General features: G+C 43.4%; 3 protein-coding genes across 3 annotated transcripts in view; 2 read left to right on the forward strand and 1 right to left on the reverse strand.

The window, feature by feature from the left end:
- LOC141005056 (capping protein, Arp2/3 and myosin-I linker protein 3-like) overlaps nucleotides 1–1,528 on the reverse strand; it is a 33,112-nt gene extending 31,584 nt beyond the window's left edge. Inside the window, exon 1 of the mRNA XM_073476799.1 lies at nucleotides 1,471–1,528. Coding sequence (XP_073332900.1) covers nucleotides 1,471–1,528 — 58 coding nt within the window. The remainder of the gene's footprint in view (nucleotides 1–1,470) is intronic.
- A 370-nt stretch (nucleotides 1,529–1,898) lies between these two features.
- Nucleotides 1,899–16,674, forward strand: LOC141004742 (uncharacterized). Its single transcript, XM_073476399.1, has 12 exons — nucleotides 1,899–1,968; nucleotides 4,327–4,392; nucleotides 5,382–5,420; nucleotides 5,511–5,813; nucleotides 6,564–6,866; nucleotides 7,060–7,332; nucleotides 7,424–7,465; nucleotides 13,007–13,726; nucleotides 13,932–14,630; nucleotides 15,303–16,079; nucleotides 16,184–16,361; nucleotides 16,494–16,674. Exons 2-12 carry the CDS (start codon nucleotides 4,362–4,364, stop codon nucleotides 16,672–16,674), a joined length of 3,546 nt encoding a protein of 1,181 aa, XP_073332500.1. The 5' UTR covers nucleotides 1,899–1,968; nucleotides 4,327–4,361.
- Nucleotides 16,675–18,541: 1,867 nt separating this feature from the next.
- On the forward strand, nucleotides 18,542–26,185 carry rabggta (Rab geranylgeranyltransferase subunit alpha). Its single transcript, XM_073477157.1, has 17 exons — nucleotides 18,542–18,664; nucleotides 18,998–19,038; nucleotides 19,207–19,317; nucleotides 19,927–20,051; nucleotides 20,166–20,353; nucleotides 20,458–20,715; nucleotides 20,854–20,937; nucleotides 21,027–21,109; nucleotides 22,254–22,349; nucleotides 23,393–23,498; nucleotides 23,590–23,641; nucleotides 23,722–23,810; nucleotides 23,910–23,998; nucleotides 24,075–24,191; nucleotides 24,309–24,422; nucleotides 24,574–24,661; nucleotides 25,440–26,185. Exons 2-17 carry the CDS (start codon nucleotides 19,036–19,038, stop codon nucleotides 25,586–25,588), a joined length of 1,752 nt encoding a protein of 583 aa, XP_073333258.1. The 5' UTR covers nucleotides 18,542–18,664; nucleotides 18,998–19,035; the 3' UTR covers nucleotides 25,589–26,185.
- Nucleotides 26,186–27,334: the final 1,149 nt, after the last annotated feature.

Raw genomic sequence — 27,334 nt, forward strand, 5'->3', positions numbered from 1 at the left:
AAATATGATGAATTATAGAATAAACTACGTTAAAATGCTGCTTACACATTACTGCATCTTTAACAGTAATCCTATATATCATTATGAAACTGACACGTCCACTGTGCTTCTAAATAATTACATTTTTGACACTTAAGAAGCATTTTGGTGAAAACGCTTCAGGTTTGAACTTTTTCTCGTGGATTTGAGCATTTTTTACTTTGAAGGGGATATCGATACTTCTTCCACTTCTGTTAATAAGCAGACAGCAGCAGCATCTGAGTGTTGGAAAGAAAAGACTGGGCTTCACTTTCCAAGCCTCAAAACACACACACATATGCTCCTCTGAAAACAAATCGGTGCCAGTTCCCTGTATGACGAGGAGATCTCCGAGAGCCAGAGATGGAACCACTGATCACAACAAGTCCATCCAGGGGGAGGAGATGAGGCCTGAAAGTCTCATTCAGGTGACCTTGTGCAGGCCCCTGCAGGCCACCAGGGGCCACGGTTAGGCCCCGGGTGATCCACCTGTCAGGCAGTGCGGGCAGGGCAGGAGGAGGCGGCGGCAGCCCTCTCGGCAGGTGACTGAGTGTAGAGGCAGGGATTCCACTGGATTAATCATCACAGTGTGCCTAATAGAGCCATTAGGAGTAATTAACACAGCAGCAGAGTCCCGGATACCCTGAGCATTTTGTGGAGCGTGTGTTTGCGCGCGTGCGTGACTTTGACATGTGTGAGCTGTTGCTGTTTGAGAAATGACGGAATAAATATTTGTGCATTCTGTCGTGGGTCTGTGCGGCTCGTGCATTTATCGGATGTTGTTGTTGTTGTTGTTGTTGGCACGATCCGGTGAACATCTGCCTTTATCAGTCCCACTTTTTTTTTTTTTGCACACAAGCACGTGCACGCGCGCCATCACTATAGCGCTCGAGCTGCAGGAAAACAAAGATAAAACACTCAAAGGTTGAGGTTTAGAGAGGAGGGAGGGAGGGAGGGAGGAGGGTGAGGGGGGGAGAAACACATCCTCTGAAATAGTGTGTGTTGGTGAAAAAAACGCTATCAGCCCCACGAGTACACACACACACACCATTATTTCCACAACGCCCCTTTTTCTTCTCTGGCCTAAGGCTGGAGGGGGGGTTTTATCACCTGATCCGCCCCGAGGGGCAGATTTCCAAGCAAGGTAAATTTCCCCCCCTGCACTGTGAATAATTCATCTGCACGTTTCACTAATTCACACGCACCGAGGAAGGGGAAAAAAAGCAAAGCGCACAGGATGGAAATGGAAAGGTGCAGCTCCTGACTGTCCATCCAATGCGTCTGCTCGGTCGCAGCCCTCCGCCAGACGCGCGGAGGGGAAAAGCATCCCGAGCATGAACAGCAGACACGCCGGGAGGTGACCGCGGTTACAACCCGCAACAACACACACACACACGCACACACGCACGCACACACACACACGGACCAAAAAAATAACCAGTCTTTACCCACCTGTGATATCCTTGCTCACACTTACGAAACCAGAGGCAGTGATCTCTTTAGAAGCCATGTCTGTTCCTCTCTCCTATCGCCACCCCTCCTCCTCCACCACCTCCTCCTCTCCTCCACCTCCTCCCCACTGGCTCTCTCCTCTCTCTGTCTCTCTCTCTCTCAGAGATGGACAATAAGGATGGTCTCTCTCCCAGGCATTCCAGCCGGGCATCCAGCACTGCCCCGACGCGCTTCCTGGAAGAAACCCTGTGGATGCTGGGAGTGCTGGATGATGTGGGAGCGACGGGGAGGTGGAGGGAGGGGCAGAGAGGTGGAGGGAGGGATGATGAGGAGGAGGAGGCGGGGATCACTCAGGGATAATGAGGCAGCTGTGGTTACCTGTGAAGGCGCAGAGCAGTTTCGGCTGCGAGAAAGTTAACAGAGCAGCAAGAACCAACACGAGATTGATGCTATTTTAGGCTGCTGCACTGTTTTTTATTAAGATTGTGCCATGTAAAGGTATTGATTATCAATTCTGGGGCTTGTAATGCAGTACATAAAGAAATAAGTAAAACAGGAGCCGACAGCAGTGCTACAGCCACACTGTCATCCATTTTGTAGTGCAAATGAGTGCTCGTGTGCTTTTGTTTCAAAGTATTGCTCACAAAAGGAAAGAAAAGGTCTTTGGAAACATGGTCGGAGGGGCGCGTTGATGTCCGGGCGTGATTGACAAACGCTGGCAGGCTGAGCACCGGCAGGGGAACAAAAGTCACAGTAAACAAACTTGCACTACATGTCAGGGGCAGGTGGCCAGCTGTTGTTAGTGGTATTGGGGAGTAAGGACGCCACCAGTATAAAAAACACACTGAAGTGGACTTTGCAGATATGTTATTAAGTGTGCTGCAGCTGAGCAACTAATTAGCGATCTGAACGGCAAATCGAGCAAGCTAGGCACAGGACAAGATGTGTGTTCATGTTTGTAAGTTAACAAGGAGACTTTGTGTAGCTGCTGTCTGGCTCAGTTTGACCATCTGCTCTGCCTAATGGTAGAAAAATAATGCTAATATAAGTGTTTTCTTATTAGGTTGTTTACAGAGCAGATATGTTTGCTGCTGTCACGGATAGAAATCAACTTCATTTTCAGATGGCAGGTGTGACGTTTGCCATGTTCACTGTCTTACACCACTTCCACACAGGACAGAAAAACCTGCTAAAATCTGGCTTTTGTCTTTAATGTGAATGGATGCCATCGCTATTCCCTGCTGCGTCAAATGACTCAGCAGTAGTAATCCTAGTAGTGGGTGTTTGTCGGCTCCAGCTCCAGATCGGCTGATCCAAAAAAAAAAAGCACCTGGGTGGACACGCTAATTTTTAAGGCCACTGGCTTTTTAGTACTTTTCCATCCATCTCTGTTTAAGCAGCGCTCAGTTGGTGCTGAGTTTGAAAGAGTCCACCGTCCACCGTTACATCATCAGTGACTTCAATGTCACTTCACGAGTACATCCAGCTGCTTGTTGGTTACACACATGTGCAGCTCTCAACAGAAATGAGTGAGAAGCAAGATGTCTCACTCCTTTGCAACTTCCATCACCAGCACACACAAAAAACAACGTGTCTAAATCAGAATGTTATTGATTAAGACTTTTTTAAATGGGTTTTCTAACATCTTCTGAATGTAGTCTGATCTACTGCTTTTGGTCTCATAATGGGGTTTAACATTAAGAATTCCTCGATCACTGAATACACCTGTTTGCAGATAAGGCAGATTACCCCGAGGTCAGATGGATTAAGAGTTGGTTAATTTTTCCTGACACCTCATTTTCTCCCCATCCATTACCCGTGGCACCAGCATTAATGATGGAGCATAATTCCCCTGTCAGTCGCGAGGTGCAGGTACTTGCGACGCGACGAGGAGCTGCTACAAGTTGTCATTCCTAACCTGGCAAACGACTGTTTGACACAGTGGCAGAGGAGTGTTTTAAATGAGGGCTATTGAAAGTGAATGTATTGAACATAAAACATTTGCTAATGCTGGAGAGTTATTACAAGTCATCCTGAATGTCTGACAATTGACAAGTCATCCCGATTTATACTCAAAACCATCAATACGGACACGGCCAGGAAACTGGCAAAATCAGTGGGATACAACTTCTGGGAAGTACAAATGTTTGTACTAAATGTTATGGTAATCTATTCAGTAGTTGTTGAGATATTTCAGTCACTTTGTTAGAGGTGGACGGACTTACAAAAACACTGCGATCCATAAAGCCACGTCAGCAGCATGGCTTCCAAAAAAACAACCGCCTGGGGGTTTACTGTATTATTCCCCTCATTTGATTTACATTAATTTTATCTGATTGTAACTGATCGGATTAAACTGAATACAATGAAACGCTCCCCAAAGAGAAAAGGAGCATCGGCATCAGCAGCAGCAGCAGCAAGTACTGTGGGACATAAATAGAGCAAACAATAGGTAACAAAACACAACAAACAACCTGAACAAGCAGACGGTGATATGCAGAAATTGATGTCAGCGTAAGGATGTACAGAACATCAGCAGCTTAATTTGGGACTAATCTTATTGACAGAATATAAAGAATCATGTGAAATGTGGGTATAAGTGTGACAAAAGATAAGATCCTTACAAGGAAACTGTAAAACTTGCTTGTCGTCTTGTGTTTTGGGATCTTTACCTCTCTGCCTTCCTGTCGCTCTCTGGATTCTGCTGTCTGATGGCTCCGCCTGTTAACTTGTTGACAGAGGAAGGAAATGTCTCCACCAAGATGACCATCTCTGCCTGTGGTTTACTGTGATAGTCAGTTCAAACTCCTCTGAAGAGACAGTATTATTGTCACTTATTGTCACTTTCTCTCTCAGTGGAGCTGCACATTTGATTTTGGACATTTGACAGAATGAACATCATCCTTATCTCCTCACTGCTGGGTGAGTATCACAGATAAAACCTCGACTGATCGACACACACCTGCTTCTTTTTTTAACTAGTCTAGCCTCTGCTGGGAAGACTTTAGAAGAAGTCTCTGTGTTTTTTCATTAAAACTAAATCAGCTGCTGGTGGACAAAACAGTGTCCAAGTGTCTGCGTAGACCTGTCAGAACAATGCTGATGTAGACTCTCTTCTTCTTCACATCAGTGTGGTGTGCTCTCGGTTATAAATTTCACTGAGCCGTTAGCATGCAGCTGGGAGTCTCAGACAAAGCTAAATTAAAATGATGTGCACCAGCCAGAATCTGAATAGAGCTAATGGAAGTGATTTAGACGAGGCTGCCAAATTGTTGTGTGGCCTGTTTTGTCCTTAACGACCGTGAATTATGTGCCAAACTGTTTGACAATAGTAAGACGTACGAAGTTACTTTACTGTATGTGTCTAACAGGAAAATACAGCAAATGTGTGTGCATTCCTCCTGTTCCCATGGGGATGATAACCGTCTAAACAGTCTCATTAAGGAACAGGAAGCTCTCCTCTCTGTCACACTGTGTGGCAGCACCGCGACTGTGAGTGTGTGTGTGTGTGTGTGGGGCTCGGATGTGTCTTCATAGCAACGTCTCAGCAGAATTGGGAGATTGTTGTTATGTCTCAGAGACACAAGTTTGCTGGTGTTGGAGGTATTAAATCTGCCTGCAGAGATGAACCTTTCTGAATTTTTATTTCATATTGTCTCGGTCGGTTATATAATCCAAAATCAGCAGTGGACCATAACTATCTGGCGTGAAGCCATGTGGGAACAAACCATCTGAGCTGCCTGTGGTGTTCGTGTTAATACATTGCTCCTGATTGGCAGAGCAGACTGCACACTAAACGCACTGTACCCAACACACCACCAAAGTGGCAGGAACAAGCTGTGGTCGTATACGAGGACCTAAAGGAGATGTGTGTGTGTGTGTTTGAGTGAAGTAATTTCTCTGTTTTTCAGGTGTGGCTTCATTTGTTCTCCAAGGTGCTTCATCTAAAGGTACTGGCACATACAACAAACACACACCTGCAGTGTATTAGGCACAAGCATGAAAATTCAGTCCATAATGGTGTCTGCGTCTTCCTGCAGAGACTCTGAAGGTCAGCGTGTCCGTGTGGCCTCCTGGGTTAAACATCTACCTCGGCGAGTGTGTGTTGCTGCAGTGCAAAGTGGAATCAAACTCCAGTTCTGTGTGGAGCTACCGGTGGTTCAGGGACAAACCGCACCCTCCTCCGACCCCGAACCCCAGGCACCTGGTCTCCGGTGACAGCTACTCCATCAGCGCGGTAACGAGGGAGGACGCGGGCAGCTACCGGTGCCAGGCGGAGCGGAGGGAGAGCAACACTACCCCTGTGGCGTTCGACAGCCAGCCAGCCACGCTCAGTGTGTCAGGTGAGCAGCGGCAGATACAACCTCTGCAGTGAGGCATCAGGTTTCTCCTGTACACACACACACACCAGGGGTCTAGTTGTGACTTCTGATGCAGTGACACATACAGCATGTGCAGCTACAGCCACTGAAGTCATGATAGTCTAATATATTCAGGATTAATACTAATTTTACATGTAACTATCAATATAAAACTGTAAGATACAGTATGAGCAGCATAGCACTCATTATCAGCCGCAGCAGTGTTGGCTTGTTATATTCGTACCTTGTGGGTCTGTGTGTGTTCGTCATCATAGCAAAATGTGACCCTGGAGACCAGAGATCATTACAGAAGAATTTTTACCAGGTGTTTATATTTCTGTCTGTGGACAGATTTTTGTGGGAACAATAGCATCACTACCGTGCAAGATACTGTCACAAACCTTCACAGGTGTGTAGCTGAAGTAAGAAATGAAGGCAGATTTCACCCTGGGCCACATTCCTGGTCCTGGAGATCACCTTTTTTAGCGGGGATTACAAGGGAAGCAATTTTGAGTATTTCGCCAGGTGCTGGACAGATTTTTACAATGCAATAGCTTCACAAGTGTGTAGCTGTGAACTTTATAGTGATGCTAGGGAAAAAAGCAGATTAGGGATTCATCCTCTGGGGACCACGAATCTCTGTACAAATTTCAGGGCAATTGGTATGAAGTGTATCTTTGATCGACGTCTTCTCACTTTATCTCCTTATCTCTGTCCACCTCCCTCCTCCAGAGCTGCCTCCTCCCTCGCTGACTCTAGTTCCCAGCAGCAGACATTTCTTCGGAGGGGAGCGTTTCTCCGTCCGGTGCCCCGTGTCTCAGACTAACTCCTCAGGCTGGATGCTGAGGCAGTTCTCTCCGGGCCGTAGAGTGAGGAAAAGAGTCCTCTACACTGACCGGTGTTCGCCACTCGGGAGTGCTGTTAGTGCAGACAAGTCTGACACGTGTGGGTTTACTGCTGGAAGCCAAAACAGTGGACTGTACTGGTGTGAGGACGCTGAGCGCCGCAGCAATGCAGTCAGCATCACAGTAAGCTGTGAGTCTTGTGTAACAGTGGTATTAAAAGACACTGGACAAACTGGGGGAGAAACCGGGAACACAGTTTGTTGCTCCACAATACATCAACAATCACACAGACAGGGTTTAATTATGTATTTGAGTAACTGTAATTATAATGATTGTGGAGGATTTTCGTCGTGTTAACTACGTCTATTATCTTTGTCCCACAGATGGTCCCATCATCCTAAAGACTCCTGCCTTCCCTGTATTCGAGGGCGATAAAGTGGTCTTGTATTGTCAGTACTGGACGGGCAAACCTAATCGAACAACCTTCTTTAAAAATGGAGCAGAAATCGTCACTTACAACTCTTCATCTTCAGACACGGTAATAAAGATGACTATTGAGAATGTGACGCAGGAAGATGAAGGCTTGTACCAGTGTGCGTCCCAGGACAGAAAGATGAAGAGTCCGGCGAGCTGGTTGTCAGTGAGACCGGACCGAGGTCAGCTGTGTGGTTTTATTACATGTCATGATAATGTACAATATTCTGCTCAGTGTGATATCAATTAAATATGTTAATTATTGTCTTTCAGGCAACGTCACATCCGCAGATGGGACAGCAGCCTCGGCTAGTGGTAAAAATATTTTGTATTGTAAATACACACTTTGAAATACACTTTTTCATCAAACTTGTCTTTTATTTGTGACAGGCCAAATGTTTGTCAGGCTGAATCTGTTATATGTCGTTCCCATGAAGCAGCCAATGGAGTGCTATTTTTCTTCTGCATAGTGACGTGTTACCTGTAAACCGCTTACCATGCTAACCAGCTAACGGCAGCTAACATTTAGCAGCAGTTAGTGCTTACTTTAGCAACAAAGCTATCGGTATCTGTCAACCAGGAAACTCCATAAATCACCTCAGAGCTGCTCTGGACAGACACAGCTGTTTTTATCCATCCATGGCAGCGATATAAAATTTAAAAAAGGACGAATTAATACACGCCCCAGAGTGCAGGATGAGTCATCAACATTTTTAATGATTTTCCAGGAAGTTACAAACTCTAATATACAATTAAAAATACCTACAAAACAGCTTTTTTGCCATAATTTGGCCTGATACTGGTGAGATATGGGGCAAGACATATGCGGAAAAAAAACGTAAACAGCGATTTTGACTTCATGGGAATGTTAATTGTCTTATTAGGTGTATACTTGAGGTTTGAAGGGACAGGTCACCCCAAAATACATGATATTCAACATGATATTTATCAATGTAGATTGTTTATTGTCAGTTGCAGAATTTGGAGAGAGATAGAGATATAGAGATATTTGTCTTCTTTTGAATACAATGGAACTAGATGGCACTCGGCTTGTAGTGTTCAAAGCGCCAAAAAAAATTATTTGAAAAACTCAACAGCAATGTCTCCTTACAGAAAGTCATGACCCACTTACCCAAGATCCACAAACCTTGTGAGCAGTTTCATGTAGGCACTATTTTCGTTTAAGTGACACTGTATCACGAGGACGAGAGGCTCATGTTTGTGACAAGCATTAATGGCATCCTCCTTGGCTGAGTTGTAAGGCTAGCTAGTTAGCTAGCCTCTTGTTTATGAGTAGATGCATGCTTCCTTCTGAGCAGTGATCCGGAAAGAGCTGTCTGATACTGAGACATTAAAAAAAACCCTGTTTTCTTTATCAGATTCCTGGAAATGGGTCATTGTTTCATGTGTGCTCCTCTTCCTCATTCCTCTAACTGTGTGGCTGATTCTTCACTACAGGTGAGTCACTGCATCTGTAGTCTCTACTGTACACACCTGTCATGAATCACAAGTCAAACAAACTGATGAGCAAATGCTTCACTGATTATTGTATTCCTGTGAAGGCACCAGACCTTTTGCACCCGTAGCTGTTGTCCAGCTTCCAAAGAGGATCTACCAGCAGTGGAGCTTCCTGCAACCAAGCAGGACATGACAGAAGTGCAGTGGGACCTGTCCTGGATGGAGATGTCCAATCTGCTGGATAAGCAGTTATATCCCGGCACCTAAAGGATCACTCTCACCTCAAGTATATAGAAAATAATAAATGGAGTGAAACCTGTGAGATAGTTCAGTCAGTGCTGCTACGGACAGTAGTAATTGATGTCACGTGACAAAAAAGGTCCGTGCTTCTTCAAGAGGTGCCGCAAGGATCTATTCTTGGCCCCTTGCTTTTTTAAGTAGTTGTGTCTCACCTGTCCCACTGTTTAGAAAATAAATGATGATATTTATAACGTTAAAGATGCAATATGTAACGTAATGTTTGCCAACTGTTGAATTCATACTCGAAACAGATAGGGGACAGCATATCACCAGAGCAGTCTGCTAACTGCTGCTAACTGTAGCTGCCGTTGGCTAGTAAGCACAGTTAACCGCGCAGCTAGCAGTCATATTAGTTAACACTGTCTGGACTGAGAGCTCGGAGCTGCAGGGGAGGGTTGGTATTGTTTTCTATCAGACTGTCACTCCACAAAGTGGCTAGGGGCTAGCTGGTTAGCACAGATTCGATAGCTATCTCTGCAACACAATGCAGTGATGTCATAAGTGCAGTGATGTCATTTCCTCACATTCTGTTGATAATTGTAGTTATTTTTTTATGTTTTAAACACAAATTCTTACATGTTGCACCTTTAATATTTTGAAAATATCTTTTTATATATGTTATTGTACCTATATAGCCATCCTGATGTTTTCCGAACTGTTTTAAATCAATTCTCAGGACTCCTTTCAGTTCTTCAAAGGATTTAAATGGACCTCGTACTTCTTGATGTCAATATTCCATTAAATATACATGTCCCTCTCTCAGGAATGGTTTGAAATCAAGGCGTTTGAAAGAAAAACAAGGCATTTACAACGTATCTCTTTCACTCATGATGTCTTGCTTCCATGTAGTAGAGGAGGGGAGATCTGTGTCCACCGGTCATTATGTCATAATCTGTTCATTGTCACTCCCCAAACTATGCTTATGTTGAGTGACGAAGCCTGAGCCTGGATATCAAATATCAACCCTGTAAATATTCTGCATGCACGTTATAGCTGACTGAAAGAGGGGTTTGTGATATTCACAATCCACTGGAGGATAATTCAGGCTCTGCTTACAGAGACCCATAACCATTATGTATCCGTCAAGATAATTATGACGGTATGATGCAGTGCATGATTCATCTTTGAATATGCTATATTTAATGAAGAACTTTACTGTACAATAAATACACATGCCTGTCACATTCAGTATATCTCTGGTTTTGATTGAATTCATTTCAAAGTGCCACCAAGCATATTATTTACTGCTTTTCTAGTTTTTAGTCGTCTGGACAGCCGAATAAGAACCTCATTAGAGTTCATTTGTTTTTGCTCTCTTTTCATCATGAGATGAAACCAATTGTACTCATTTCTGATAATGTTTCACTTTTGGCTGCGTCAGTGAGCGCATTTCATTATCTATGAGGACTTCACTGGAGGGACTCTTATAATGAGCAGTATAAGTCAGCGTGCACAGACAAGTCTGGGCAACAAAGAATCTCGCACAAGATCATCCCGTGCCATATAAATTATGCATGCAGACGCAGTCTGTCTGTCAAAGTCATGCAGGGAAATTTGGTTTAAGGAGAACTTTTGGTTCTCAGAGATATCGTCTGCCCTACAGAGAGGTGACAGGGCTCTGGTTAGGACAGAGATTAAAATGTATACAGCAGTGCTCCAGCATAACAAGTCAAGCTGCAGGAAAATCTGCTGCCCTCTGCAAAAACACGACTAAAGAGAGTCAGTCAGAGTTCAGTCTTATAAAAAATGAACTCACTTAAGGAACAGTGTGGAGAGTTGACATATGAGCTTCAACTTGTTTTCAGCTCAGCACCTTGCTCAATAACAGAATCATGACTTTTCCCATAACAAGTCTGCCTCGTGTGAGTCATGCAGGTTTTGAAAACATGTTTTCTTTGGTTGAGTGCGTGCCAGCGTGAGGATCAAGTTGAACCAAGCCAGCCAAAAACCAGTTAGGCCAGATCTATTATGTATTATGAGAATGCCTCACAGTTACAGTGCTTTGTTGTCTCATAGCAAACAGTCACCGCTGTGCAGACTGGCTGTAAAAATCTGCCTGAACACATGTTCTCTTAAAACATTTTTACCTGAGGATAGACTTCAGCCGCTGACCTCTGCAGAGCCATCTGGAGGGGTTCAGCTGGTCGTTAATCAGCTAAGGAAAGAGAGGACCAGAAAAAAATGGAGCATGATCTTGGTGAGTAAATCCTGCAAGTTATGTGGAAGATAAATAGATAAGGTGGAAATGTCCTCCTTGCTTTAAAGAAATGGTTTCTTGTTTCTACCTTAAAGAATATGGTATACTCTCCCTGATGCCAACTTTATTTTTCTTAAGATTGGGGGACCCTTTCTTTAACATATTAAGAGGAGGCCTGTCTGGTCTCTGGTCACTGTTTTCGACTTTCCATCACCTTACTTGATTTTGGTCACATTTTGTTCGGTTCTGTCTTACTTTGTTATATCCATTGCTATTTTTTTGGTTGTTTTTTGTTTTCTCTTTCCTGTGCAATAAATAGATAAGTGCATAATTTAACCTGCTTCAAGATGCAAAGCTTAAGTACCGTATTAGAAACAAGCACTTGATATGTTTAAAAAAAAAAAGTGGTCGCATTTAGGTGAAATCAGCCTGATCCAGTGACGGTGAGCAACATGCACAAACGCTTTTGCCACACCTCGGTCATTACTAACATTTTAATTGAAGGTCAGTTGTGGTAAAAATAAACACTGGCAGTCTTGGTATGTATTTACAGGAAAACACTGTGAGAGAATGTAACCTGCAGACTGTTTTCATACAAACCAGTTGGACCTGATTTTTGCTCTGCCAGTAAAGACACACACACATTTGATTCCCATCATCTTTATCAAACAGTCAACTTCCTTATGTGTAAAAACTCCACCCCAACGGTTTTGTGTAAATATGGAGTCAAAAGATAGAAACACCTCTAGATTTCTGTGCAAGCCAATGCTATTAGACGGTATGTAAATCAGTATGAGTGTCTTTACAACTGGGCCTTGAAAGTCTTGGACGAAAAGCAAAGAAAGGAATCATCATTGGCACATTTTAAGTACAATATGTTGAGTTTTTGGGAACTTCATTGATTTTCATCATGTCAAACTTGGACTTGCTCCTGAGCCCCTCTGCAAATCCATCCAGAGATAACAGAGCTGCAGTCGATCCATCGGAGCAGCTTCAAGTGGTACTTGTAAAGTTACATTGTGCAAAACATCCTTGGCTCAGACAGAAGCTCTGGAGCTCACTGCCTGATCCCTTAAAAAATTTCATCACCTTTAAATTGGCAACCAAATCCTGGCTAATTGAGCAACAAACCTGTACTCATGTTTAATTATTTATCGCAATACTTAAATGTGTATTTAATTGTATCAAGCTGTGCCTGCCTCCAAACATAGAAGTGAATCGCCTGCAAACAAGTAATATCCACCAAAAAGAACATTTTAGGACATGAAGCATTTGTTTGCTGCATCACACAAGTATTTCAATTTTCTCCAGTCACGCAATTTATTTTTTGTCTTGTTTGCATATTTTTACCATAAGTACACAGCACGAGTGACAACAGGAGGCGATGAGTCACTCTCAGATGATTCTGTTGATCTTTTTTATTTCCGTGTACAGTGGCTTCTTTTAACGCCGCCTCGAAATGATTTGTTTTAGTTCAGGGTCATTCTAAAAATGCTTCCCTTGTTCGGTTTTGTCTCGCAGTACTGTTATTATTCAGACACTGTCTCTCAAATGAAAGGGATTAAAAAAAGTCAAAAATAACTCTGCCATAAAACCCCAGAGGAACAACGCGAGCACAAGTTTACCAGAGCATCACTCTTCTGTCAGTCATCCAAAGCAGCACACACCCAGCGGGATAACCTTGATAACCTCGTTCTCCTCCTCAGTATATGGAAATGTGCTGACTTCCTTTTTATGAGTTTCTCTGCCAGTTCGATGACAAAACACATTATCATCAAGCCGATGAAGCTGATTCATAACGTTAATGAAAAGATGACATTTTGGTGAAACTGTCACTCTCTATTCCTTCATAACTGATCCAGAAAGTCAGTGAGACAGTCACGTGTTCTTTTGTCTTCCAGGAGAGAAAGACAGCATCCGCCTATGGGAGACCAGACTCGTCCTTATTGGGGGGAGATGGGCTGGCAAGAGCTCATCTGGCAACACCTTACTGGGACAGGACAGGTTTGAGTGTGGCCGAACCCGAACAGCTCAGTCTGAAGTGAGACATAAAGAGGTGATGGGCAGGAAGCTCGTCGTGGTCGATGCTCCAGGATGGAAAAGCTCCCTCTCCCTCACTGAGATCCCAGAGAGGGACAAGCAAACATTTAAACTCAATGCGTCAAAGTGTCCGCCCGGGCCACACGTTTTCCTCCTCGTCATTCCCATAGACTGTGCTTTCTCTGGGGAGCAGAGGAGGACTGTGGAGCAGTACATGAGGCTCCTGGGGGAGCAGGCTTGGAGATACACCATGGTGCTGTTCACTTGTGGGGATGTCCTCGGGGAGAAGACGACAGAGCAGCACATTGAGAGTGAGGGAGACGCACTCAAGTGGTTGATAGATAAATGCAGGCACAGGTACCACGTGTTTAATAACAAGGAGAAGAGTGATTCGTCTCAGGTGACACAGCTGCTGGAGAAGATCGATGAGATGGTGTGGCACAACAATGGCAGCTACTACCAGGTAGATGGACAGACGTTTAACATCATTGAAGAGAAGCAGCGAGAAGTGGCCGAAAAGGCTGAAGAGAGACGAAGGAGGGCAGAGGAACAAAGACAACACATGAAAACAGTCATTACAGGTGAATGTCACAGTAGGAGCACTCAAACACTTCTAGATTAGGTGCAACATGATGGACTTGATTATATATATTCATCTTTCTACGAGCTCTGCAGATGTATTATTAAGTTTACAGACATGAGAGGAAGGAAGGCAAGGAAATGAATAAGTCTATTTAGGCTCATGGGTAGTTCAATTTGATTAATGAAGCTTTGTTTTTTCAACAGAGTCGAAGAAAAGTCTCCAAAAACTCCAAATGATTCTCTTGGGAAGCCGGGGCGTTGGGAAAACCTCAGTAGGGAACACCATCTTGGGAATCAAAGAGCCAGAAGATGGGAAGAGAACGGCACACTCTGTGGCCCGGCAGGGTTTTGTGGGTAAAACTGAAGTAACTCTTGTTGACACACCAGGTTGGTGGAAAGGCTTCCCCGTGTACGACACCCCTGAAGCGATCAAAGAGGAAGTGATGCGCAGCATGTTTCTGTGCCCCCCTGGGCCTCACGTCTTCCTGCTGGTGATAGATGCAGATGCATCTTTCAATGCCAAACACTTGGATGCGGTGACGACACACATGGAGCTTCTCGGAGAAGAAGTGTGGAGACACACTGTTGTAGTCTTCACCAGGGGAGACTGGCTGGGCTCAAACACCATAGAGCAGTACATCGATGGAGAGGGGGAGGCCATGCAGTCCCTGGTCGAACGATGTGGAAACAGATATCATGTCATGGATAACAAGAACGCAGATGATGGTACTCAAGTCACAGAGCTGCTGGAGAAAATCACAGAGACTGTGGCTGGAAATAATTGGGACCATTTTGCCCCAGATGAGAAGATATTTCTGACCATTGAAGAGAAAAGACGAAGAGTGGAAGAAGGAGCAAGACTGAGGGAAAGTCAAGTCAAGGCCAAAAGAAAAGCCCTCAGCGGTGAGGTTCAGTCATCTAGCATTAGTGTCACAAGCACAAAAGTCTTGCATTGTCAGAGCTAATTCCACAGTCTGGGAGTCAATAGATACCAGGGGTGAAGAAAATTACAGAAATACAATACAAATGCAACAGCACTGCAGTTACTATGAAGCTCATAATGTTCAATCTTTGTCTGGACTGTCAGCGATGTTTGATGGGCATTAACTAGTGCTAAATGGCCCTATGCAGATGACTATCCTTCCTAAAGCTCAAATATCGATAACGACATCTGCCTAAAAAATGCAGTATAGTTCGGACACTAATTATAATTCTCACAGTTATTACAACACTCCAGCTAGCCAGCATATTTTTCAGCAATACGCTTCGATGTAGTTGTAATCTGCGTTTGCCTCTCTGTAAAGGAGTCCACCTTCCCTGCCCAAGATTCAAACAAGGGATTAAGTTCAGTATTATCATGTCTGATGACTTGTTCTCTATCTTCTTTAGTCTATCTACTAAAAGTTGACCTACACAGCTACTGCAACAGCTTGTGTAGCTGCTTTTGATGTTCTGTAAACACAACTATAAACTTTAATAGTATAGAGTTATGAAATCACCCAGCTGGTCATTAGCATTGTGTTCAAGGATGTCATGTGGTCTCTCACTCTACGATGACCGTTGTTTTCTTCTCAGGTTCCAGCAATGAATTAAAGGAGCTGAGGATAGCGATGCTCGGTCAGAAGACATCTGGAAAGAGTGCAACAGGAAATACTCTCCTCCGTAAAGATGTGTTCGCCACCTGTGAGACTATGAACTGTCAGGTGAAGAAGGGGGAAGTTGCTGGCAGATCGATCACAGTGATCGACACCCCGGGCTGGTGGAAGAAGTCCTCTCACTGGAATCAAGAGATAGACAAAGAAATGGTCCAAGGTCTGTCGGAGAGCCCATTAGGGGTTCATGCTGTTCTGCTGGTTGTGCCCTTGGACCTGACGTTCGGAGAAGCTCAACAGGTCGCCCTGGAGGAACACATGAACCTCTTTGATGCCAGCGTCTGGAAAAATACCATGGTTTTGTTCACATATGGAGACAAACTAGCAGATGAATCCATTGAGGAGCACATTGAGAGGGAGCACAGCGCTCTGCGCTGGTTGGTAGACAAGTGTGAGAACAAATACCACGTCGTAACCAATATGAGGAAAACTAATATGAGTCAGGTCACCGAGCTGTTTGAGAAGATAGAGGAAATGGTGGCAGGAAACAACGGACGGCTGTTCAGCCCTGACACGAACATCCACGTGAGAATTGAGGAGAAGTTCAGGAGGTGGCAGCTCAAACATGTGCTGAAGCAGCGGGTGGAGGAGGAGTACAGGAGGAGAGAGCTGGAGCTGATGACGGGCTTCAGGGAAATACTCTTCGATCTGCAAGCTGATAGCAAGGGAAATGCGACGAGCATTAAACCGAAGTCACTGAGTGAGTATAACGCTGTGATGTGGGCGATTTAATTGTTTTATTCCGTTATGATATAAAGTACATACCAGTTGTTTTAATGTGTTGTTCTCATGACACATTGTTAGTTGCTGACATGACCAAAATCAAAGCCAAGGGTATTGGTCTGAAGAAGAAAGGCGGAAAGGAGACGGAGGACAACATGGACGCAAAAATCAGCCGGCATATTGAGAAGCTGAATAAGGACATAATGACATCCTCAGATCATCTGAGCAACAGCATGGGCTTCATACTCCCAGACTGTAAGTAAAAAATGGTATCATAATTCTGAGCATTTGCAATAGCACTGTGTTCGACGTCACATTCAAACCGTGTTTTATTTACAGTGAAGGGAGACAATCCAGCGCCGTCCACCACCGACCCTTTGTCAGACAGGAGGCGGCCATCGAACCAGTCGTCCGCCGCCGTTGATAATGTTCTGCGCTGGCTGTCCTCAATGCAGCTCACAAGAAACGTGGAGAACCAGCTGACCCTCAACTTCTCTCAGACGTCGGGGTACGGATCTGTGCTACCACAAGACAACTTAGACTTAGACACAGAAGCTGATATTCCTGAATGACTCGACGTAAAAAAGGCTCAAACTGAATACAATATAATAATTGTGTCATATAACAATATGTGGAATCAATCCTGTTATTTAAGATTATTCACTATGTGAAGTGTTGCTGTAGTTCTGTTGTTATTTTAAGGGCTGTAGTTAGAGGGGACAATGTATTACACCTTATAATACTAGTATTCTCTTTCTATTTATATTAAATTGTTTATCCCTGTCCTCACAACAATACATATATTACACAATATGTCTGTATGAAATAGCAAAAATGTCTCATTCTCAACCAATTTGTACACAATTTTTCTGTTATGCTGATCATTTTAAGCAATTAAAGGTGAAGGGAAGACAATCAGGAAACTGTCTCACTGTATTTGTATTCTGCAAAGTGGAGTGGCTTTACTTCTTCCAGGAGTCAAAGCTGTGTTAGTTTTTTTACAGCAAGACAGGTGTTTAATCACAATACTGTGTGTGGTACCTTGTTATAACATATCTCAAGTGTTACTGTGTGTAATAGACGAAGTGCAATAAAAACATGCTGTGTTTTGCCTTTTCCTCATGGCAGTTGCTGTCATTTTTCACAGGTGTGCCTCTGGCAGCCAAGCTACACCCACACTCCAGGGATTTATGTCTGATGTATGTATGTATTTGGCATATCATAAGTATGAGACACAATTACATTATGTAGGTAGGTATTGTACAAGGTATTGTACTTTGGAGGCACCTAGGACTTACAAAATACTTAAAATATAATGTATTTCTTCTTTCATCAAAAGTTACTCCCTTGTTCCACTTACAACTAGGTACCAGTAGGAACCGGTAAGTATTTTATATGAACTCATTCATCTCTAAATGGCTACATGACTGCAGTTTCCCTTTAATGTATGGAGTGTTTCAGCATCACAGCCCACAAATGTACTGTTTGGTTCAGTCTCACACTTCCAGCAACCATGCCCAGCAGCAGGCAGCTATTTACTGCAAAAAGCTCCATAAACCAACACACCTTACTACACAGGCCACATCTGTTTTTGTAACATTAAAATTTAATCAAAAGAGGTGAGTCTTTTGTGGCCTGCCGACAATTCGGCATTGGTCTGGAGTCACTGGGTCTCATGACATGGAAGCTATTGAGAACAAATGCTGAATTTTCATAATAAATGTTCATAAAAAATAGAAGAAGCAGTAAAATCCAATAAAAAGAGGTGAGTCCTATGTGGCCTGTGTAGTGATACAATTCGGCATTGGGTTGGAGTCACTGGGTCACATGACATGGAAGCTATTGAAAATAAAAGCTGAATTTTCATAATAAATATTCATATAAAATAGAAGAGGCAGTCAAATGTAACAAAAACCAGGTGTGTCTTATTTTTCCCATTTAGTAATACAATTCGGCATTGGTTTGGAGTTACTGGGTCACATGACATGGACGCTATATCAAATAAAAGCTGAATTTTCATAATAAACGCTCATATAAAATAGAAGAAACAGTAAAATGTAACAAAAAACAGTGTGTCTTATTTGTCCTGTTTAGTAATACAATTCGGCATTGGTTTGGAGTTACTGGGTCACATGACATGGAAGCTATATCAAATAAAAGCTGAATTTTCATAATAAACGCTCATATAAAATAGAAGAAGCAATAAAATCCAATGGAAAGAGGTGAGTCCTATGTGGCCTATGTAGTGATACAATTCGGCATTAGTTTGGAGTCAAAACTGAGTCAGAGACGCCGCCGGGTGTCTCCGGAGTGAAAGTCTGTCTGTCCACTTTGTGTCCGTGTACCTTTAAATCTCTGCCTCGTCGCTCAGTTCAGCTTTTCCTCCACTAGAGGGCCGCAAAACACCGCGGCCAGACAGGGTACCCTGGCCGTGACGTCACTTTGACGAGACGGAAGTGAAACATTGTAGTCGTTAGAAATCCTGATAGTGACATGACAAATCAAACTGCTCTCTGAAAACAACACAACAAGCCAAGTACAAACACAGCTGGGTGTGTTACGGTACGTGCAACGTGGCGTTCAGTGTCTACCTGTGATGAAAATGTTTTTTTGTGTCGCAGCTTGCTGTTATTCTGTGCTGGTTTGAATGAGTGTTGTTGAGTGACATCGGAGCTAATTAGCAAGCTAACTTCAGACTTAAGGCTGTTTGTGTTCAGTGTTTGAGCCTGCTGATGGCTGAATATATACACACCGAGGACCAGCCAAAGGCTGAGCTGATAATATTGATTTGTCATAACTTTTGTGCCTGTCTGTCAGCTCTGAATGCGACTGTGGAAACGTTTTCCAGGCCTAGCTTAACCCTCAATATCACCCCTCATTTTTCATTATAAACAGGTTATTTTTCTGGGAAGTCTCCATCACAAACAGGAAGGATGGTAAGAGTTTTAACATTCACTCATCTCCTCTTGAAATGTAGGCATGTTGACGGCTTTATGCAGCCTTCATAGTGCAGAAGGAATCAATTATTCATACTTTCCTTTTACCAGCACCGTTATGATCACGTACTGTACCCCCACCCCCCTTTTTTTTTTTGCTTATGACAGCATGGAAGAGTGAAGCTGAAATCCACAGCCCAGCAGGAGGAGGAGAAGAGGAAGGAGCGAGAGAAGAAACTGAAGATATACATGGCTGCACGAGATGCCTGCTTTTCGAAGGTTATCTAGAAAGACACATTTCACCGTAGATTTGACATAATGAGGCTGGTGGTGGGTCTATGTTCGTCTTATTTTAAAGATAATCACGAAAAGACAAAACCCAACAGTGCATTGATTCTGTTAACACTCACTACCTGTGTAGCCAAAGCCTCATACAGCTTACTATCTTACCCTTTGCTGGGTGATCCTTCTGTCCTGCTGCTGTAAATGAAAGAGCGCTAAAGATGTTGAAAATAGCCCCCATCAAATGCACCCACTTGTCGTGTTTGAGTAACTTTTGATTACCCTGCCCTTGTGATTACCCAAATTAGCCGTATATATGTATATTCCATCGACCTTTTTCTAAAGAGTGTCTTCAGTGGAGAGAAATGGGCTTGGGGCTGAGCACCACAGACAGGATAGGGAGTCTAGGGACAAATTAAAAGCAAGACTAGCCTTATTGTTTATGTCTTTGAGGCCCCTTTGCAGCGTTAAAATGTCAAGCTTAGTGCTTGTTGAACAGTTTCAGTGACTAAGCCGTGCCTATTTATCACTTGACCTGTTCCTCTGTCTGCCGATTTTCCGCTCTGGGTAACCGCCTCACACCTCTCTCTTTGCCCTATATGACAGAGGAAGGAGGGTATTTGCGATGATGAGGCTCTCCAGCTCACCCAGCAGCTCCTTTCATCCAATCCTGACTTTGCAACCCTCTGGAACTACAGAAGAGAGATCCTGATGCACCTGGAGACTGTGAAGTGAGATCATGACCAGTTCTTTCTTCATCTGTAGATTTTCAGTATTACAGTTTTTGATTGTTAGCTGAAATAGGAGAGGACAATTATGTTTTTGTTTCTTGATATCTGCTCCAGGGACGAGGATGAGATTCAAAAGGTTTACATAGCCGAGCTGTCATTTCTGGAGTCTTGCCTGAAGGTGAACCCAAAGTCCTACGGCAGCTGGCACCACCGAGGCTGGGTCTCAGCCCGCTTGCCTCGACCAGACTGGGCCAGGGAACTGAGCCTGTGTGATCGCTGCCTCAGCCTGGATGACCGCAACTGTGAGTAATGAAAAAGGGGAACTACCATAACTGTAAAGATTCTGAATTTTTTCTGTGTGTGTCACCACGCTGTTTCCCTCCGTGTCTCACACCGTCTCCACCAGTCCACTGCTGGGATTACCGCCGGATGGTTGTGAAGATGTCTGGTGTGCCCGTAGATCAGGAGCTGGCCTTCACTGATCGTCTCATTGGCTCCAACTTCTCCAACTACTCCAGCTGGCACTATCGCAGCACCTTATTGCCGCTGCTCCACCCAGAGTCTCCTGAGCCCCCGTCGCCTTGCCGCGAGCCTCACCGGTCCTCCCCTCCACCCTCTCCGCAAACCCACTCTCATCGCGTCTGTGAGGAGCAACTCCTCAAAGGTGAACTTGTGTAGTCAGCAGTAATTAGTAGCGACAGACAGGGGGCAGTCTCAGGCTTTACAATGGCTGTATCATGGTAATAGTCCCATGTGCAACTTAACACATTTAATTTCTAAATAAACCCATTTGTTGTTTCAGAATATGAGCTTGTACAGAATGCTTTCTTCACTGACCCCAACGACCAGAGTGCCTGGTTCTACTATCGCTGGTTGCTAGGCAGAGGTATGTCATACTGGCTTTTCTGTGCATGCAGCTGTTTGCTCTGCTCAAACATGAGGTGCACCAACCTGAATGTCGCTTCTTTTTAACAGCGGAACGTGAGGAGATGATAAGCTGCGTGTATGTCAGTCGGGACGAGGAGCTGGTGGCCGTTGCCTTCTCTCGGCCTGTTAATGTGAGCAGTTTCACTCTTTCTTTAAGGAACTGAGCTTTCTTATTCATGCAGTCTTGTGGTTACACATATTTCTCTATTCTGAGTTCACTTTTTCAACACTAAACACATGACTCTCTTTACCAACATGCAACTCAGCACAGTAGTTAATCTCACTGACACCATATGTCTACAAATGAGAAACACTGCAACCTTTTCTTTATTTTCTTTATTTATTTTTTAGATTTTATCACAATGAAAAGAATGACACTACGTTCGGCAAGACTTTTTACATATATTTACAGAGGCATAGATAGACATTTAAAATAAGACATTAAGACATTTTTAAAAAGCATAAATTGGCAAATAAGTAGTTACAGATAAAATAATGGATTAAAAATAAGCAAATAGACAGTTATGAATCTCACTATTTGAAAGCCACAGGAAACCATAATGTCTTCAGCCCTTTACCAGATTAATTATCTTACCTTACTTTATATGCAGAGGTGTCAAAAGTACACACAGTGTTTACTAAAGTAGAAGAACAGATAGTTGTGTTTAAAAGACTCTTAACATAGAAGCAGTGATTCAACTTCTCTACTCAAGTAAGAGGTACAGGCTCTGAAATGTATTCAAAGTGTAAAAGTAAAACGTTTCCCTCTGAAGGACATTTCTACCAGCCATTTCTGTGCAAAGCTAACTGAACCTCACGTCATATTAATATAATTCAAAGTGCATGAAAGATCGAATCAGTAGGATTTCTCTGAGCTGTTTGTAAATGTGCCAGAAAGAAAGTTAGGTCACATGCGACTAACAGTCGCTTTAGTTATGTGTGTAAAAAGTGTAAAAATAGACTCTGACTCTTATCTGACCCACGATCGGCACGTGACAAAGACTGAAGAAACACCTCCTGTGTAGACAAGCTGTCATCAATATAATGTTGCAATACTCTTCAGTAGGTTTATTTTCCTAGAAAGTCCTTTGAGTGATTCACTGCAAAACAAACATGTGTGCTATCTATTCACAGCACACATGTATAAGATACCTACAGCTACAGATAAACAGCAGTGCCTGTCCAACCTCTGCATTTATCCACAACTTCTCATCTACATCACACCTGAAGTCTTCTTTGTATCTCTTGCCTCTCTTCCTGTCTCCGTCCTGTTAGGCACAGTCCGTCGGCCTGCTGCTGGTGCTCGACGGTCAGCCCCAGAGAGTGGAGTGGAAGAGTGTCCACCCGCGCTTTAAACACAGTCCTGTTTGGGTATCCTTTTTCCTTTGGCTGGTCGTTGCCACTGACATTATTATTGACGTGACTGCGTGCTGCTGCTTGAACGAGATCCTAGTTTAACATTCTGTTCTCGTCGTTCTTCACGTTCCTCATGCCGATAAGATGCTGCGGGTTGTGCCTGTAAAGCGTTCCAGCGTGCTGGAATGGAATGTTTTTGTAAAGTTGCTGTGAAGTGGAAATCCTGTCGTAGCGGTTTTTTTTTCTCTCAGCTTGTCTTACTTGTCAGGGCACAGTGACACAGAGGACACCAAGTGTCGTCAGAAAGACAACTGTCGTACATGTACTGCAGGAGGAATCTGCTGTTGCTGATGAGTTCCCCACAGCTTCAGGAGTGCTGAGCTTCCTGTAACAAGAAACGTGGTGGCTTCATTCCTGAAAGATGTGTGAAATAAAGAGAAGTAGGTGGTACGGTTGTAGTGAATGACATTTTATTCACATCCAAAGGTTTTTATTGTGGTTTTTGGATGAAGTTTCAAATGTCAGTGGTCATATTTTATGTGATCAATTTGAGTAAAGTGATTCAGTGGATTAAATCACACACAACAGATATCAACTGTTTTTGCCCTAAAATAACAAGATCATTTTGACGAGAGCTCCAGAAAACAAACTTTGTTTTCCCGAGATCACAAGTTAATTATGTCATTATCACAAAATAACAGTTGTTGTTCCCGAGATAATTAATCATGAGTAAATAAGTCCTGATCTCGAGAAAACAAATCAAGTTGAACTCGTTATCACGGGAAAACAGAAGAAATAATATGTTTGACCCATAACCGTACTTAATGACTATTTTGCCATTCTGCCAGGGAAGTTATATTTATTCATACCGCCCGGCTCGGACACTCTGCTGTACTGGCATGGAAATGAGCTGAGGACTTACTATGCACACTCACACGTTGACCTGGGTGGGTTTCATTCAAACGTGCCTAATTTATGTTGGAATCAAACTCTTCCTTCTTCATTCGCAGACATGTTGTCTTTGTTTTGTGTTATTTTAAACCTTAACACGGGCTCAGATCTGTGCTCTTCCTCCCGGAACAATAAGCGACATCACAAATGAACATAATCTGACTGTGCACTGGACTGAGAAACACACACACAGAGACTGCGCCCTGTACACAGGTGATACGCATCGTGCATCTTTTGCATATCACCTGTTTCTAATGCATGTTTCCTCCGGCTTCTTTACACTGTGAACTTTTGACTTGCAAAGGTCGGACTGAGAGCTGGTGTCGGGACTCTGCTACGGATCAGGAACTTTTCAGGTACTGTGTTTGTAACGGTGGCAGCACATTGTGGGGATTTTATAAGGAGTGCAAACTCAGTGATGCTCTGTCTTCTTCAGGAGTGAGCTATCTGTAGAGAAGACTTCAGTGTTACAGTCGGAGCTTCAATCATGCAACCAGCTACAAGAACTGGAGCCGCTCAATAAGTGTAAGTGCCTTTCAGCTGCATTACATCTCACTTCACATAAATACTGAAGTTTGCTGCTGCTGCTGTTGTTGATCACGATGTTTTGATGTTCAAACACAGGGTGCTTACTGACCATCATCCTCCTGATGAGGGCGCTGGACCCTCTGGGATATGAAAAAGAGACACTCGCTCATTTTCAAACGCTGAAGGTGAGTACCGACCGTGCACAGAGTTGGACACAGACGAGACAGATCACTGACTGAACGCTCTCGTTTTCTCCCTCAGGAAGTGGACTCCATGCGCTGCGCATATTACAGCGACCTGTGCAGCAAGTTTATGATTGAAAACACTATCTTGAAGATGGAGTACGCTGAAGTGCGCGTCTTCAGCATTTCTGACAAGGTTGATTCAGAATCTGAAAAGACATTTTATTTGCTTATCTTGAAATTATTTATCTCCTGTCTGCCTTGTGGGAAACTTCTGAAAAGTCATTTCTCCTTTTTTTTCTTCTTCTAACAGAACCTGACCACCTTATGCCACCTGGATCAGCTGTTATTGGTAACCCATATCAACCTGTCCTCTAATCAGCTGCAGCGGCTGCCTCCTCAGTTCGCCATGTTGCAGTGCCTGGAGGTGATAAAGCTGCAATTCAAATCCAATTATCTGTCCTACACGGCCATCTTTTCTTCTTCTTTTGTGCCCCACAATTGGTAGATTAGTATGAAATATATCGATGTAATTCTTTTTCTGCAACATGATTAAACCGACTTCTTCACGCTTTCAGGTCTTGGAGGCTGATAACAACTCTATAGAAAGCCTGGAAGGAGTGTATCACCTTCCCAAACTGGAGGAAGTCCTCTTGAAGAATAACAGTATCCTTAAATCAATATTTCATAAGCAGGAGTTTGTTTTCTGTAGAAAGTCCTTTAAAGGTGCACTATGTAGTTTTTAATTTAATTTTTATGCCAAAGTGAAAAAATAAACACTTCTGAGTTTGTGTTAATACCTCGTTAATATTATAAATATGAAAATTCTGAGTTTGAATTTCTTCTCCATAGCTACATAATGCCCCTTTAATCCTGTAGCATCAGTGTATATTATATCCACACACTCCTCTCTCACAGTGTCCAAGTGACTCAAGCGATGTGTGAATGAGCTCTGAGCGCTCATGAGCTCCAACCTGCAAAACAAACCCCGCTAAAGAGCGCGAGCAGCTGACAGTGTGTGAGCAGTGTGATGTAAAAGAGCCACCGCACGTGAGGGTGTTTGGAAAATTGCGGCGGTTAACAAGACGCTATGCATGCGTAATTTGTTTGTGACTGAAACTTTGTGTAAATAAAATCAGCGCCGCAATTTCACAGAGCAAACAGCATCATTAAGACGGGAAGAGACACTTAACAACACATCAGCACCGCACACTCCTTCCCCGTCACGCTTCACCTCCCCCTCGAGAGGAGTTAATGTAGTTTGCAGGTCATGACTGAGGCTTTGATTTGTTTTTTTATTTATACTTTAATTACAGTTTCAGTTCCAAGTTTTATATTTGAGAAAATTAATTAATACCCCAGTGTTACATTTGACATGTCGAGCCTACTTTTGCACCGGTGTTGTAATCACCAGGAAAGCTTTTTCATTAACCCAAATGCGCAGAAATCTCTACATTGGCAGATCTCCAGCCGCTGGCCTCCTGCCCCAAGCTGAAGCGGCTCGATCTCCGTGGCAACCCTGTCACTCAGATGGCCAACATCGAGTCGGAGCTGGCCGAGCTGCTGCCCTCAGTCACAGACCTCCTGCTCTGATCGGGAATCGCCCCCCCCCCTCCATCGTCCCCGCCGTTCGATCGTCCTTCACATTCTCGGGCGTGTTTGTTTGTCTGTCAAAGAACAAGTGGGTGTTTTTCAGTCGTCTCGTGACTCCGTCTGTTCCACTTGTTTGGGAGAACGTCAATCACATCATCCTCCCCGAAGGGTCTGAGATCGTCACGCTTCAAAGCGTGCGTCAGGAGCGTCTCTAACACCGTCACTGAAATGTCTAGATTTATGTGTGTGTCTGTTTGAATGGGTGTAATAACCATTGGTGCATTTCTTTTAATTGTGTGTGCGTACGGATGTCCTTAATACAACAAACCCAAATGCATGCAGAAACACTGATAACTGAGTAAATTGACTGTGTATGGATTGGCGTGCAGCAATGCTGGCTTATTGCTTCTATGAGCTTTAAAAACGGTTGAATATACAGAAAAGCTTCTAACTAATGTTCATAGCATCACATAACTCATTCACATTTTTTTTAAAAAGGTTGTGTAAAGCATTTAATATATGACACTATACTGTTGCACAGTAAGTCACAGATCCAGTAATAAAACAGCACACATTGTGTCACTGCCTTCCAAAAAGCTTCTTGTGTTTTTTGTTTTCTGTCGGCAAAGATGAATGAACGTCAAATGTACAGGCTTTCCTGAATGCATCTTAAACACTAACCCACATGTGAGGAGCATTAAGGGTCACAGGTGTGTGGCACAGGAATCAGGTTCTGATTGCGTTACCGTGTTCAAATCATCCAAATTTGCGACATATCAAGTTGATGTTTGTTTTACGCTGATGTCATGGCACTTTCCCAGCAAACCTTTAGGCAAGAACTGTCACTTGGGAGTGTCTAACCGAAACAAATTGGCTGAATTTTTATCTGATAATGCCACACCTGAGCTCATAACACCAAAAGAAAAACATTGGGAAAAAAATCATCTTCAGACTCACCTGTAGAGAGAAAACACTCATCCACAGCATGTGAGGTTGTACGTGAGCACAGCACCACTTTGAAATGCTAACGTTTACATTGTTTACCACATTCTGATAGTTTTAGTGTGTTAGCAGAGTATGAGTATGATCACACGTGCAAATTCAGCTATATAATCATTGCCTGCAGGGGTGAAATTAGCCAAGTTCAGGAAAGTTGAACTCCACGTGTGGCAAAACAGGGAATTAGCTTATGTTAATTTTGCACATGTGACCGAACCCTAACGGGTGGAACACAGCCTGCGTGTTGTGTGTATTCTCTACATGTTTGTGACATTAAAACTGTAGTGAAATGCTGGTATGATGTTGATGTGATGTCGATTTTGCGTGTGTGATGTTTTGCAACGTAACACTTGTTAATTAGCACTTAACACAAAGTGTAGCTGGTTTTCAGGTCAAGCATCCCTTAGATGATAGAAAGACAGGTAGCAGGGTGCTACTATATATTGCAAAAAAACAAATTGTCACATATTAAACAGCCTACAATAACACGCAGGTCTACAGTGCCACGTATAAACAAGTCAGCAGGAGTTGTAGCATGGTTCAGGTGGAGGGTACGTCAGAGTGACTCACAAGAACGTCTACATTTGGGATTATATATGACAAATAACCGGCCGATAGGTTTCAGTAACACGTGGTTCGCTCACATGATGCACGAGGAATCAAAGTTGTGTTACTTTGCTTTTCAATTTATTAACAATAAGTTTATCTTAATGTGTATTTAACTAAAATTAAGATAACTTTCAGAAT

Source organism: Pagrus major, chromosome 11, assembly GCF_040436345.1.
Source record: "Pagrus major chromosome 11, Pma_NU_1.0".
In the NCBI taxonomy this organism is placed as follows: domain Eukaryota; kingdom Metazoa; phylum Chordata; class Actinopteri; order Spariformes; family Sparidae; genus Pagrus; species Pagrus major.

Coding starts and splice junctions, on each gene's coding strand:
- LOC141004742 (XM_073476399.1), top strand. CDS start 4,362: ATGAACATCATCCTTATCTCCTCACTGCTGG. Junction 4,393..5,381: donor CCTTATCTCCTCACTGCTGG/GTGAGTATCACA, acceptor TCTGTTTTTCAG/GTGTGGCTTCATTTGTTCTC. Junction 5,421..5,510: donor CCAAGGTGCTTCATCTAAAG/GTACTGGCACAT, acceptor GTCTTCCTGCAG/AGACTCTGAAGGTCAGCGTG.
- rabggta (XM_073477157.1), top strand. Junction 19,318..19,926: donor GAGATGCCTGCTTTTCGAAG/GTTATCTAGAAA, acceptor CCTATATGACAG/AGGAAGGAGGGTATTTGCGA. Junction 20,938..21,026: donor TCGCTGGTTGCTAGGCAGAG/GTATGTCATACT, acceptor TCTTTTTAACAG/CGGAACGTGAGGAGATGATA.